This window comes from Dermochelys coriacea, chromosome 2 (assembly GCF_009764565.3).
Source record: "Dermochelys coriacea isolate rDerCor1 chromosome 2, rDerCor1.pri.v4, whole genome shotgun sequence".
Lineage (NCBI taxonomy): Eukaryota > Metazoa > Chordata > Testudines > Dermochelyidae > Dermochelys > Dermochelys coriacea.
Window position 1 is genome coordinate 115,310,164 of NC_050069.1, and position 15,208 is coordinate 115,325,371.

The 15,208-nt window shown below is 42.4% G+C and overlaps 1 protein-coding gene across 14 annotated transcripts in view; it reads right to left on the reverse strand.

Moving 5' to 3' along the window:
• Positions 1-15,208, reverse strand: part of HIVEP1 (HIVEP zinc finger 1) — a 201,857-nt gene that overhangs the window by 18,288 nt on the left and 168,361 nt on the right. For all 14 annotated transcript variants that reach the window (XM_038390706.2, XM_038390703.2, XM_038390705.2 and 11 more), the window contains one exon: positions 2,013-2,114. In XM_038390706.2, coding sequence (XP_038246634.1) covers positions 2,013-2,114 — 102 coding nt within the window. The remainder of the gene's footprint in view (positions 1-2,012; positions 2,115-15,208) is intronic.

A 15,208-nucleotide genomic window follows, 5' to 3' on the forward strand; every position in this document is an offset into this window, starting at 1 on the left:
CACAGATGTACATGAAACACAATGACAGATCCTTGCTATGTCTCGTTAAAGACTGGGTATCAAGTTTTCTTCCCTGAAAAGAATTATGCACTATCTATCTAGGTGCTTTGTTTTCTCTTGGTATTTGGGCACTTATTAATGATTTTAGCAATTTCTGGCAAGTGGACACTTCAGATCAGGCTAGGATTTTCAGAGGAGCCTAATGGAATTAAATGTCTAAATCGCAATGAATTTCAAATTTTCTTTTTTTTTTTTTAAATCCCACTAAATTTAGCTATAGCATTTTAGTAATTTTCTTGCAAAAATGTTGTGCCCTAATATATGCTAGTGAATTACTACATAGTCTAACAGTTATAATTAAAATAATAATTTAAAAATAACTCAATTGTCCAGAGTACTAATGATGATTTTAAATCCAAAACCATAACTCTACTACTATAAAGGGAGATCTTTAACAATGCAAACATAAACCTATCAATCACTTATGTTTTTTCACTCTAGTGAATAGAACATCCCTGATTACCTATGCTACAAAACGCCAAATAAGATTATGATACCTGCAGAATGGTATTTAAAAAAAACAGTTTAGCTTTTTTTTTTTTTTTTTTTTAAATTGTGTGTGGAAACTTAACATTTGAAATAAAATTGTTCCTAAGTGAGAAATAAATGTGAATATGTAATGGGGCTGCATATTTTCTGTGGTACTTGTTTTGTACATCAATTAGTAAGAGGACTAATTCATGAATTTTGTTGTCAAATAGAAAGATTACCTTTGTTTTTTCCTTGTCTTCAGAAGGAATAAATCAATTTGTGCTCAGAAAGGGCAAGTGCCATTTCCTTTGTACTTAGAACATTACTGAGTCATACCAACTGAAGAACATTGAGTCACATTCTCAACATTATTAAGAATTCAATTCAGACTGATTCACTTAGTCTGCTATTAGTTGTCAAGTGGGAGCAAGTGCATTAATCTATTACCCTTTCTTCTTCTTTCAATAAACTCTTCACTAGTTTTCTCTTTAAAGCCTTCTCCACAATCTAATAAACTATTCAATGTAAATAAAAAAAATATACCGAAGTCAAAAATATGTCTGATCCTACTGCAGTACAGGTGGGTGGGGGGGATGCATTCCACCACTACACTGATGAATTTCAAGAGCCAAAACTAAGTGCTAAAATCATGTCCTGTCTTACCTCTCAGAGTTGCCCAATGCTAGTGATCCAGCTTATTCAACTAATCAAAATCTGCAATGTCCCTAATTCTGCATTTCTGGAACAGCTTCAACCTCCTACCTTCTTCCATGGGTAGCTTTGAGTGTTTTAGGAATACAGGATTTGGTTCAAATTTTATCGGCTGTTATAAATGCCTTTTACTGATGTTCATGTTATTAATGAAAAAGTAAAAAGCGCGAAGGTGGAAAAGCGGCAGAATTGTTAACGGCATATCACCCCACCTAGTGATATACACTCAATCACTGCTACAAGAGCACAGTCTTCTTCTGCATGCAGCACAATGCTTTCTGGGATGAGCTGCACAAAATATTTACAGCAATATGTTCATAATTTGAGCATCTTATTGAAGATTTGACATTTGGTCCAATTTTTGTGAGACTTTTGAATTAAAATTTAATGTTTTAAGCAAAATTATTTTCAGCAAAAAATGTGAAATTTTGTGATGTGGAACTGCATGTTCTGCAGGAAAATTTATGTTTTTGAGATATATTGAAGTTTTGTAAAATTGGTTATATTAAACTGGGTAGCATTTTTTGAACATTTCCCAACAATGGACTTTTAGCAAATGCCATCCTTTTTTTTTTTTTTTTTTTTTGTGGCTTGTGTGTCTTTCTAGAACCTTTTACTCTCTCTATCATATTTCTAAGGTGTCTATCACACTGGCATTTCCTTCTAACAGAAGTCAAAGGCTTTGGGTGAGAAAGGCTAGATACGTGAGATGACAGAAAAATAAATCAATAAAAAGGTGGAGTAAAGAAATGAAGATTTAAAATCCATACCATATTCTTCTCCATCCTGGTCATCTATTAAGCCTACTGAAACTCCTAAATCCATACATTTCTTGCTGTGTGCCTTGGACTTCATATGTTTTGTCAAGTTTCCTTAAGAGAAAAACAAAAATGAATTACTCTTTAAATATACATATCTATGTACCCAAGATTTACTCTTTAAATATACATATCTCTGTATCCATGTCACATTCTGCACATGGATCTACACTGAGAAAAATACAGTTACAGGTGTACTTTGATTTTGTATATGATGTATAACCAGCTCACTCTTCCCCACACCCGGATACGCAGTCCACAGTTATCAAACATTTAACACCCTGAACCAAGTGTCACAACACCTAACTTGTAGGGACCTAGAAAAATCACTGGAACAAACACTAGAATCAAAAATGCCTGAGTTGGGTACCTAGGCTCACTATACAATGAATGGGGACAGCTAGGCATCGAAGAATGAGATCCACAAAAAACAGCATGCGAGATGGAGAACCGCCTAAGCTAGCCAATGGAAAATGCAGAGGAGAGGGGTGAGTCCTAAGCCACACCCCGCTCAGGGAGGCACCTATCTCTGCTTGCCTATCACAACCAGGAACCCCTCTCCTGGAGTCACTTGCTTAGGTGGCTAAAGTGTTTCTTGCAAGAATGAGGTAGGGACTTGCCACCACCGCAGTGGAAGTGCCTGTTATATTAATTTTGATGAAATAAATAACTCAAAGAGTTAAAGGAGTTAACATGACCCTGTCACTGTCCACTATTAAACAAACAGTTTTAAACCAAATGGGTGGTTTGGTATACAGAGACCTTACCCTGCTTGGTGCCATGGCAAACATGCCATAAAAGATATTTTTAATTTTTTATTAAAGTTACAGAAATGGAGGAAAAACAATTAAAGCATTTGAAATGTGAAGCACTAAGGAAAAGAGAAAAAGTTAGTAGAGATTGGCTGGAGCGGCTGTTGATGTTTGAAACAGTTTCCTAGAAGGCAAAACAAGACAAACGCACATAAATGGGGAAAGAAAAGAACAACAATGACAGAAAAATGCTGCTTCTGTCTCTGGTGTTGATTCTCACCTGAAATCTCCTTGCGGGAGAAACACGTGGTCTTTTCAGCCACTTTGAGACCTGGCTGACCTCTTGTAACAGAGTTGTGCTGTTTAGGGCATTGCTTTTAGCTGCCTTTCTGGCCACCAACTTACAGCAGTGTTGCAAAATATGCAGTCTTGGCTGGCTTGGGCAGAAAGCAAAAGGAGAGAGACAGGAAAGAGAAGAAATAAGATAGGGAAGGAAACATGGCGGGGCGTGGGGGAGAGGAGAAAGAGGGTGAAGGGTTCGACAAATTCTCACACCCCACTGGTTGGGATTTTGCCACCTCCACTGGCTATGTTATCTGAGTCCTTCTCTCTGGTCTCGCTTGGTTAGGACATCTCTTAGGATTAGGTTGACGAAGGCCCAACAGTGTCACACTGGATCCTGAGTCCCAGGAGATGGTGAGGGTGGAAACCATGATGATGAAGCTCACTTCTTCCCCTTTTTTCAGTCAGCAATTGGCAGACTCAAGTTTCACCCCCAAAGTCTTTTCTCTGAAGAGCTCCAAAAGGGAGTGATGGGTGAAATAGCTCATCCCCTCATTATGTTGTCCACCAATTAGACCTAATTTCCAGTCCCACACTTCTCTTGTTTACCAGGCATGATCTTAACATAGTCCTAGTCCATGGTTATGTCAATAGGTCTTTTTGGTTAGACTAAGTCTTTCGGTCTCCATTTTGTAACTTTTCCCATCAATATTTATTTTTGTGACATTTTATGAACTTTGATACACTTTCATATAATAGCCTTGCCAAAAGCTGCATCAGCTCTGGGTGCAGTCACAAGAGAGTAATGCTGGGAAAACATGTGTACCGAAGATCAGGTTGCTGTCCTGCAGATATCTCAACGGTATGTTTTTCAGCAGGGCTACTGAGGTAGATTGAACACTGGTGGAATGAGCTCAAGACTTGGAGGAAGGTGAAACCCCGAGGCTTCATAACAGGTTAAAATGCATCCTGCAACCCATTTGGATAGTCTTTGGGTGGACACTGCTTGTTCTTTCATGCATTCTGCAATTGAGATGAAAAGCCTGGTTGAAGCCCTAAAGGGTCTACCTCTGTCTAGGTACAAATCAAGAGTTCTCCTTGCATCCAGTGTGGGAAAGCTTGAGTCTTTCCTCTAAGTCGGAGTCTTATGATAAAACACAAGGAGGTGGATCTCCTGGTTGATGGGAAACCTAGGGAAGGAAGCGAGGGTATGGATCCAGAGTCATCGTGTTGTGATAGAACACTATATACCGTAGGTCAGTGATCAAGACTCCAAGCTTCATTACCCTCCTGCTGAATGGATGGCTATGAGAAATGAGATCTTAAAGGGACAGATGAAGGAGGGAACAGTTCACCATAGGTTTAAATCGAGGTTTCCTCCATGCAATAAGGAGTAAGTTGAGGTCCCATGGTGGAGTTGGTTCCTTGACAGGAGGGAAGAGATTGAAGAGGCCTTTGATAAACCTCATTGTGGTTGGGTGAGTAAAAACTGAAAACCCTTTGACTGAGAAGTGAAAAGCGACGATAGTAGCTAGGTGAACTTTGCCGGAGTTCAATGATAAATATGAAGTTTTTTAACAGAACAGGTAATTGAGAATGTGTGACAGACAAGACTCAAAAGGAGCTGTATATCTCTGCCCACACCCAGACTGGAAGCATTTTCACTTCCCCAGGTACATTTTTCTTGTTGGAGGTTTTCTGTTATGAAGCAGTACAGTTTGTACTTCTGGGGAGCAGTCTTGTTCTATACCAGAGAACCATCTAGTAGCCAAGCTTCAGGTAAAGTGCTGAAAGATTCAGATGAGTGATCAATCCCAACTCTTGGGTGAGGAGGTTCACTGTCAGGGGAATAAGGAGAGACAATCACAGAAACAGGCGAGTCAGCTCTGGGAACCACACCTCTCTTGGATAAGATAGTGCTAAGAGGATGGCTACTAATTTTTCTTTTTTCAATTTGTTAAGAACCTTAAGCAGTAAGAGAATTGGAGGATAAGCATAAAGCATTACATGAGGCCAAGGAATGTTAAAGGTATTTCTTGTCAAGTTGTGGAGGTCCCATCGCCTATAGCAGAATTGTCTGCACTTCACACTGGATGGAGTTTTGAAGGGATATATCAGTAGCTGGCCCCAAGTAAAATATCTCTGGGAATACCTTGTTATTCAGCTCCCATTGTGGTCGATGTCTGCAGAGGGAATCTGCCAATGTGATCTGTAGCCCAGGAAGATAAACTGCTGAGATTTGCCCACAGTGTAATATTGCACTAAAATTCCAAAGTTTTATGGATTTGATGCATAAGGACTGGGATCTTGCTCCTCCTTGATGACTGATATAATACACTGCTATTCTGTTGTCCAGCATGATCCTGATTGGGTGGTGCCTGTTGCGGGTAGGAAGTGCTTGCAAGGGTAATGAACCACTCTGAACTCTAATATGTTGATATCGAGTATGGCCTCCCAAGGAGTCTATTTTCCTTCCGCTGTGATGTTCTGGGAGTGTGCGTCCCAGCATATCACCGAGATGCCTGGAATGATGGTCCTTATAGGAGGAGGCTGCAGGAACAGAACTCCCACACACTCTTCTGTGGATCTTTCCACCAACTTAGAGTGTTTAGTACTCTCCAAGGAACTGACACCTGTTCCAATAGACTGTGCTTGTTGGGGATATAGATGGTTCTCAGCCAGGCCTGAAGACACCAAGAGTGTACTATTGCTAAGGGTGTCACAAATGTACAGGCTTCCATATGGCCCAGAAGTTGTAAGCAAGTCCATGCTGTGATTTGCTGTGTCTTTGAACTTCAAGGTAAATCTGTCCTTGGGCAAGTACGCATTGGCACTGGAGAAGTCCAGTGGCCACGATGAAGTCTGTTATCTGGGTATAAGAGTAGATTTTCTCAGGTTGAGACCAATGCCTAGTGAGTGGTAAAGAGCTAGAGCTTTGCCAGTTACTGCCTGAGCCTCTAAAAATGAGCAACCTTTCGGGAGCCAGTTGTCCAGATAGGGGAAGATGATTACTTCCATCTAGCAAGATGGACTGTGGCAACCAATAAGACAGTGGTAAAGCCCTTGGGCTGGCAGAAAGGTGATATGGAAATAAGCATTCTGAAGGTCAAGGGCAATTAACCAATCTCCCGGATCTAGAGAGGGAATTATCATTCCTTGGGTTATCATTCTGAAATGCTGATCACAGCTGAAAGTGTTGAAAATCCTGAGATCCAGAATTGATCTCCGTCCTTCAACTCTCTTCAGGACCAAGCAATACCAAGATTAAAACCTTTTTAGAGGAAATCCAGTAGAATAAGTTCAATCGATCCCAGAGTTAGGAGAGATTATACCTTCTGTCTCAAAAGATCCTTGTGAGAATGGCTCTGAAGAGGGATAGGGAAGAAGGGTGAGGGGGTGGTAAGGAGCTGAACTTGATGGAATGGCCTGTGAAAATCAACTCCAGGATTCATCCGTCTGAGGTGATGCATAAAAGTAGAAAATGGGACAGATGATTGCCATCAGGGTGGTAGTAGTGGGAGAGAGGGAGGTGCAGCGTAGGATCCAGAGCAGATGGTAGTTCGTGGCCCTTGACCAATAGGTCAAAACTGGTATTTTGAAGACATTGCTGGTTGGGAGTTCACTGAAGAGGAGGGCCCTTTCTTAGGGAACTTGGGCTTCTTCCTGGGGTGGGGGGATTCAGCTGGTCTCAGGGGCTAGTAGTGGACTGGACGAGATCACTGAGCAGTCTGCAACCTGCGAAGAGACCCGCCTGTGGTGTCATTAACCAACTTGCATCCCTCAAAAGGAAGGCCCTCAACAGTAATTTTTACCTTCTGGAGGAGGCTGGAAGACAGCTGCCAAGAAGCTTGGTGCATGGCTACTGGTGTAGCCATGGAAAGTGCAGCTGTGTCAGTGGCCTTGAGCAAAGCCTGTAGAGGTGCCTTAGCAACTGTCTGGCCTTCTGTAATGAGGGCCTGAAATTGTCCTCTCTGATCCTGAGGCAAGTGTTTAATAAAGCCTGAGAAAAAGAATAATTTTTGAAGTCATACTTTGCCATCAGGGCTTGGTAATAGGACTTGGTAATTGGCTATTCTGAATTGCAAAGAAGCAGATGAGTATCTTGTGACCCAGAAGACCCAGTCGCTTCAGCTCTTTGTCTGATGGCTTTGAATGGAACTGATGCCATCTGTTCCTCTTGTTTGTGGTCTCAACAACCAGAGAGTTGGTTGTAAAATACGAGAAAAAAAAAATACTCTGACCCTCTGGGTGAAATATGGTATTGCTTGTCAGCCCATTTGCAGGAGCTGGAATAGTAGCTGGAGCTTGCCACACCTTGCATTACTTGGGCTAATGAAGCATCATTGATGGGCAAGGCAATCTTGTCCTGGGGAGATGGATGAAAGATGTCTGATGGAATGTTGGCATCCCTGTATCTCCTCCAATGAGTTTGTAAACTGTCCACTATATGTTTCACCAGGTCTTGAAAGGTCTTGATATTATCACAGTAAAATTATCAAAATAAAATGATATTATCACATGACAGCCTCATCTGATGAGGAGGAGCACTTGTGGAAAGATGTTTCTTCCTCCTCAACTAGTACTTCCTCCTCAGTGAGAAGTATTGTAAGAGCAAGGCTCAATAACACTGTTTGTTGCTCCTGACATGCCCTCTTACAAGAGGAGACCTGGTAGAAATGGTCACCATATGGGTCGCAGGGATTCCAAAATGCTCACTGAACTGGGACAAAGTAAAAAAGGAAGGGCCCCATGGCAGTCCTAGCCAGGGTCCATGGGTGCGTTTCCCACTAAGAGTTTCCTCCTCAGGTTGAACCTTAAGAGAAGGTGGCAGAAAGGCAGAGGACCCTTGTATAGACACTTCAGAGTCAGATGAGGTGTCATTCCCCATATCCACTGGGGAAGTGGATGATGCCAGCACTGGAGGTTGAGTTGATACCAGGCTCTGGCATGGTATATGCACCTTTATTGGTAAAGAGGTTTGATAGGTGGTTGGCTGATGAGGTGGCACCGGGGAAAGTTGTGTTGGTACCAACTGGAAATCTTTCTCAGTAGCCTCAAAGTGTGTGCATGGGGACCTTGTTGATACCAGAGGATGAGACACCATCGAAAAAGGCATAGACGGAGAGTAAGCAGGTTCAGAAAAATGAGTTGATATGGTGGAATGCGTCTCAACAGTGGCAATTCAGGCTCTTCCAGGGAACAGAGGTCCTTGTCGAACAGAAATCTGGATGGTATTGGGGACTCTAGATGGGGATCCTCAGGAGTCAGTATGGCAGGTGGAGATGGTACCAAAGAATGATAAGTGTGTGATGAGGATTTTGTCTAGACTCTGCAACCCCTATGTTTTGAAGGCACTGAGTCCAGTCCAAACGTTGATGCCACTTAAGGAGGCTTCTAGGTAAGTGGCTTCTTTGCCACTGTTGCAGAATTAGTACTGGAGGGGATGAGAGTCTCAGAGGAACCCATAGAAGGATGCGAGGTCTCCTGAGACCCAGACCAAAGGGAGAATTTCCTCATTTCTTATCCCTGTTTAAGAGAATGGAGTCTTTTCTTCTTGGAAGGTCTGCTGCAGAGCCCCCTGGGTCTTTGCTTACTGCTAGAGCAGAAGCAGTCAGACAGGTCCCATGTACATTGGGGTGACATGGACCCATGAGTCACAGTAAGCACTCAATTAGCAGGAATTTTAGCCTGTCTTCTCTCTATTTCTTATATCTGCTCTTAAATCCTGACCAGAGCTTACATTTGGAGGAGATATTCAGTGTTGTCACAGCTGTGTCAGTCCCAGAATATTAGAGAGACAAGGTGGGTGAGATAATATCTTTGACTGGTCTGTCTTCTGTTGTCTCTCTCACCAACACCTGGTCCAATAAAAGATATTGCCTCACTCACCTTGTCTCTCTAATTTGGAGGGGGTACGAGACTCCCAAAGGCAGCCTGAATGTTCGTCACTGTGGGGAAAAACCTATGGCATGTCTGGCAGGGTTTGAAGCCGGGGGTGCTGGGCATAACCCATACTCAAGATCATATAGTGAGGACCAAGAAAAGCGATTAAGGACCATATTAGGCAAAAAGAGAGGATGAGGGGAACCCCCACTCCAATTGTGCTAAATAATGGAAAAATAATAAAAGTACCAGTAGAAAAATAAGGGAAAAAATAAGCGAGAGGTATACAAAGTAGCATGGCTAGAAAATGGACATTGCGATGTACCATGTCAAGATGCAGGCAACTAAGAAGGAAATAGAGTGGCGGCGGGTCTGCCCCTTCCTATATACTATTGCACTGGGGCATGAGGGTGTTTCGGGTGCAGACGTAGACCCTGCTGATGAAAATCAGGACAGGAAGTGAATAAAAATATTGTATCCAACTAAAGTGACAGGGGAATTGAGGTAGGCGGAATTTAATTAGGAGTTTGGAATATGGCCAGCACTCTTGCAAAAACTCCCATGGGACCTTTCATGATCAGAAGTGATAAAGACCTCCATTTGACATTTCGTTAAAAAGACTGCACCACAAACATGGGTACTCCCTACACTGTGATGGAGTACTAAGTTCCGATACACCTGCTGAATTACGTGCATCACTTTCAAAACAAAACAAGATACTATAGGAAGTTTTCCACTCCAATGCTGACTAGGCCTGACCCTACTTAACACAAGAGTTTCTCTGAGATCATAGTGATATAGTTGCATGAAAGTTTAAAGCAAAGATCAGATTTATTTTTTTTTAAATATAATTTAAAAACACTATAATGAACGTCATTAGTACAATGTTCGTTACTCTGGTACACATTCAATTAAGAAGAAAACAGTTCAGTCACATGAGACAGAATTCTATAGTTAAGAAAATAATTGTGTTAGAAAAGGACTGATCATTTAAAAGATCAAATTAAAGCTAGCTTAGTTTCCTGCTCAGAAACCCATATATGATTATGCTGCCTCTGCAATTCAGAACTCCCAGATCGTAGGTGGAGAGAATGGTGAAGAATGAGAGTCCCTCCCTATCAATTTCTCTGGCTGCTCCTGAGGGAGGCTCAGATACTACCCACCCAATTTCATCTTGGCTAGAAGGTCAGTGGATGTGACACAGAGTGTTGAGAGTCCAAAGCAAGTAAAACAGAAAATCCATATTCTTGAAGAATCACTTGGTGAGAACTATTAAGATTGGTAATTACTTTAATCCTTTGTCAATCTAATCACATGTACAATATACATGAACCTAGAACAAGCAAATCTAAAAATGAAGGCTACTCACCTGTTACCAGAATTCTTTGAAATAACCTCTGCACATTCCCACTCTTAGGAATGTGCAGAGGCCACTTAGAGAAGGAAACTAAGTTAAATTAGAAACATAACCATTACATACCATGTCAGAATTCTAAATTTTATATTTTAAGAGCAGTGCAGAACTACACTCAGACAATTAGGAGTTCTTCACAGCACTGAGAATCCTGAAAACTAAGTGTCAGGTGAGTAGGTAATGATTCATCATCAGGTTACTCACCTTGTGCAGTCATTGGAGTTCTTCAAAACGTGTGTCCCTATGGGTGCTGCACTTCAGATGCGCTTATACGTGCCTTCAATCGGAAATTTTTGGTGGTAGTGCCTGCTCGTGCTGCACACCAAGGGCATATAGGGCTGCACAGGCAAACTGTCCTCAGTTTGTTCTCCATCACAAAGTCCCATACAAGAAACACTGAAACAGGGGAAAGAGGACACGTGGCAGAGCATTCACAAGGACACACATCTCATAGAACTCCAGTTATTTCACAAGGAGAGTAATGTCTCTTTTTTCCTTTGAGTTGTCTCCCTTTGGGTGCCCCATTTCAGGTGACTTTCAAGCAGTATCCTCAACATGAAGAAGCTTTGGAGTTGAGTCCAATACTAAAGACAAGACTGCATTCCCAAGGCCGTGTCTCATCTAGAAGAATGAACCAACATGTAGTGCTTGGAAAACATATGTATTGCAGACTAAGCTGCAGCTCTGAAGATCTGAACAAGGGGAATGTTTTTGAGTAACGTCACAGAGGTAGAGAAAGACCTCGTGGAACGGTCAATACCCTAGAAGACGCTTGTAAATTGGCAGATTCATAACAAGGAATAATACATCCAGAAATCAATCTGGAGAGTCACTGGGTGGAGATTGTGGATCCTTTGGACATTCAGCAATTGATAGTCTTGGAGATTTTCTAAATGATCTGGTTTGGTCCAAATAAGAGGCCAGTGTTCTCCTGATGTCTAGGGTATAGAAGGCAACATCCATCCTGGTTTGATGTGGATCATGAGGAAAATTAGAAGATAGATATCTTGATGGATATGAAATTCAGATCACACCTTGTTTAGAAAATTTGGTAATTGATATAATGAGTCTGAGTATGTCTGCACTGCAATTAAATACTCATGACTGGCCCATTTCATTTGACTCAGGCTCTGGAGTAGACTTGTAAAATTGCGATGGAGACATTTAGGCTTGAGCTGGAGCCTGAGTTCCGGGCCTCCCCCCGATCACTGGGTCCCAGGATGGATGGAAGACTCATCACTGGGCAAACAGCAAGGTGAATCAGGTAAGTGTACCAGACCTATCTGGGCCACACTGGAACTATTAATATGATCTTGGGTTTGTTTTGCTTGATCATGTTTATCACCTTCAATATCAGGGGCACTGGAGGAAATGCATACAGAAGGCCCCTCATCTACTAATGAGGAAAGCACTTCCCCCAGTGAGTGAGGGGAAGTGCAACTCCCCAAGTCAGAAAAATGTGACTGAGAATCCAGGATTCCATCTCTCATTTGTAATTGCTTGAGAAGTGTCTGCTGAACTCATCAACCACAGTGTTTTGTACCTGAGAGCTAGGCTGCCAAAATTAGGATGCAGTTGGTTATACAGTGGTTCCATAATCTAACTGTTTCACACAAAGGGGATCTCACGCCTATCCCACTGTCCATCACACCAGTTGAGACAGAACATGCAGACTACATTGTCTGTCATGATTTTTATGAAACTGCTCCTGATTTAATGGCAGGAAGTAGATATACGCATTTCTGACTGTCCTCAGCTCCAGGATGTTGATGTGCAACTATGCTTCTTATGCAGACCATTTGCCCTGAATGGTGTGGATCCCTAAACGTGCTCCCCAACCCGCCAGAGTTGCAGCTGTCATTATGGTGATGGCTGGGGAGAGCTGGATGCATGGAACACCTGCACAAACACTGTCTGGGTCTTTCCACCAATTGAGTAATTGTACTCGATGAGGGACTGACACCAGTTTCTGCAGGCTGCATTTGTTCGGGGGCATAAACCATCCTGAGCCAGTCCTGGAAACATCAAAGGCATAACCTAACGTGGTGTCACAAAAGTACAAGTTGCCATGTGTCTGAGTAGTTGAAGGCAATTTCTTGTTGATGTCTGTGGACTGATTTGAATTTTTGAGATGAGGTTTGTTAAGGACATGACCCTGTCCATGGGCAGGTAAACTCTTGCTCATAGTGCATCTAAAGATGCCCTTATGAATTCTATCCTTTGCACAGGGCTTAGAGTGGATTTATTGATGCTGAGATGAAGACGTAACCCGTGGAACAGAGACATTGCTGTCTTTATGGTGGAGAGAATCTCGTAAGACTGGCCCTTGAATAGCCAGTTGTCAAGGCATGAAAAAACAATTATCCCCAGATGAAGATAAGCAATGACCACTGCCAATACTTTCAAGAATAACCTTGGTAGAAGACAGGCCGAAAAGAAGCACCTGATACTGGAAGTGATCTCATCTGATCAGAAACTGAAGGAATCTCTGGTGAGCTGGATAAATCGTGACATGAACATAGGCATCCTGAAAGTCAAAGGCTGACAATCAATCCTCCAGTTCCAATGACGAAGTTATAGCTGCAAGAGTCACGATCCTGAACGTTTGTGCCTTCAGCAAGTTGTTTGGGAATCTTGCATTCATTCGCTGCTTCCAAAACCAGAGAGTTAGGTGCAAGATTGGAAAATAAAAATTCAGAGTTCTTGTCTGGACTTTTTTTTTTTTTTTTTTTTTTTTTAAATCGGCATGCTTACATGTTGGTGGTATTGTTACCAGAGTCTTTCAGATGGTCTTGGTAGGATCCAGCAGGGCTTATTACTTGGCAAGGCTACTCGAGCAGAGGGTGTCCACTGAAGAATATCCAGGAGCTTATGCTGTGACTCTGACCTCCTCTAAGGGGATCTGTAAAGAGTCTGCAGTACATTTCATTAAGTCCTGGAACTGTTTTAAATCATCAGCCAAAGGTGGAGGCGGCATAATCTCCTCATCTGGAGAGGAGGAGGAGATATTAATTTGCAAAGTAGCAGCATCCTTATCTGTTCTGGCCTCCTGCTCTTCAAAGGATTCCTGCACGTGAGATAAAGGAGGAGGGAGAGATGAAGTAGGAGAAAGTCTCCTTCTATGGTCTCCAAGCAAAAGACTAGGGACGCATGAGAATTGCTGTTGATATTTAGGCCAAGGATCCCAGGATAGCCACTGAGGGGGGTCCATAGGAAGTGGGATGTGGCATCCAATGGTGCTTGAATCAGTTCAGGGCACAGATTTGTCCTGGGTGTAACTCCCTTCTCTCCCCAAAAGTAACAGGAGGGAAGTTCCTTTGGCGAGTATGGGAATCCTGCACTGAGATTAGGAGTCAGAAAAGAATTCCTCATCTAAAGGAAGTACTTGCCACTTTTAGAAGGTGCTGGAGGACTGAACGGTACTGGGGAAAGGTCCAATCTCAGTCACCATGTCACTCTCGCTACCAACAGACATTTGGTAACCATTATTGGTGAGACTTCAGCTCATCTGAAACGAATAAATAACTGGACTGTCTGAATTCCTGTGGTACAGAGTGGGTTGGCACAGGGCAAGTTTCAGAGTCAACCAACAGCATAGACTGCTCTGGTAAGTCTCATCTGATGGAAGTAGACAGTAATAAAGAAGATGGCTTGGGAGGAACCGAAACAGTGTAAGTAGTATGCCTTTTCCCTGGCACATCATTTCCCTGGCCTAGGAATGGAGAATACTGAGCATGTTGTAGGTGTTGTCCTTTTAGGAGTAGAGTGCTTAGACTCCTTCACTGCAGTGTCCTGCTGCTGTGTGGTATGGAGAAGGATCCTGGTACCAAGGCATGTTTGGTGCCTTTAGTCTTAGAGGAGCTCCAGGCATAGGGCTGGTACTGATGGAACATGGAGACTCAGGAGTACCCATATTGGGATGTGAGATCTTCAATGTGATCTTACTTTGAGGAGATGAAGGTTTTCTCAAAGCAGAGAATTGGCCCTCTTTCTAGGAGTCTTTCCTGAGTTCTCTGATTATCCTTCCCAAGTAGACCTGGACAAGTATGTAGATATTGACGGGACACTATGTTCATTCAGAAACTGCTGTGTGGGGATGGAGATGGGGGTCTCCTTGCCTGGATCCAAGGCCGGATGGAGAAAACACTCCATCGTTAAGAATTTAAGCTTTGTCTCCAGATTCTTCCTAGCTCTGCTTTCAAAAGCTGAGCAGACGATACACTTTTGAGGGATGTGTTTCTCCAAGCAACACATATGCCAGGAATGCCTATCACTGACCAGCATAGCTTCCCAGCAACTGTGGCAATGTTTAAAACCCAGAAACTCTAGTATACCCTGGGATGATGGGGATCTCAAAAAAAAAATGGGGGGGGGGTGATTATAGAACAAACCTCTCCACAAAATGAACTATTGAAAAGATTAAATTTAAGGAAAGGTAAAGAAAGAAATGAGACTGAAGACAAGTGGGTACATTAGCATTCCATCTTAGACCAAGTCTGTTGAGAAGGAACTGAAGGTGGTTAGTCTGCATGGCCCTACATGCCCTCGATAAGGAGCATGAGGATGTGTATGACTCATGTGTGGCCTGACCAGGATCTACATAATAAATCTCCAATCAAAGGCACAAATGGAGCACGCTTAGGGACATTGCTTGAAGACCACCACAACATTTTATAGTTATCGTAACACCACTTGTTCAATTCATTTTATTACCTCCATACTCTATATTCACTCTTGCTGTTTAGATTTAAAAAAAAAAAGGCAGTTTCAAGTAGGTAGAAAAGAAAAGAAAAAAAGAAAAAGGAAAAAAAAAAAAC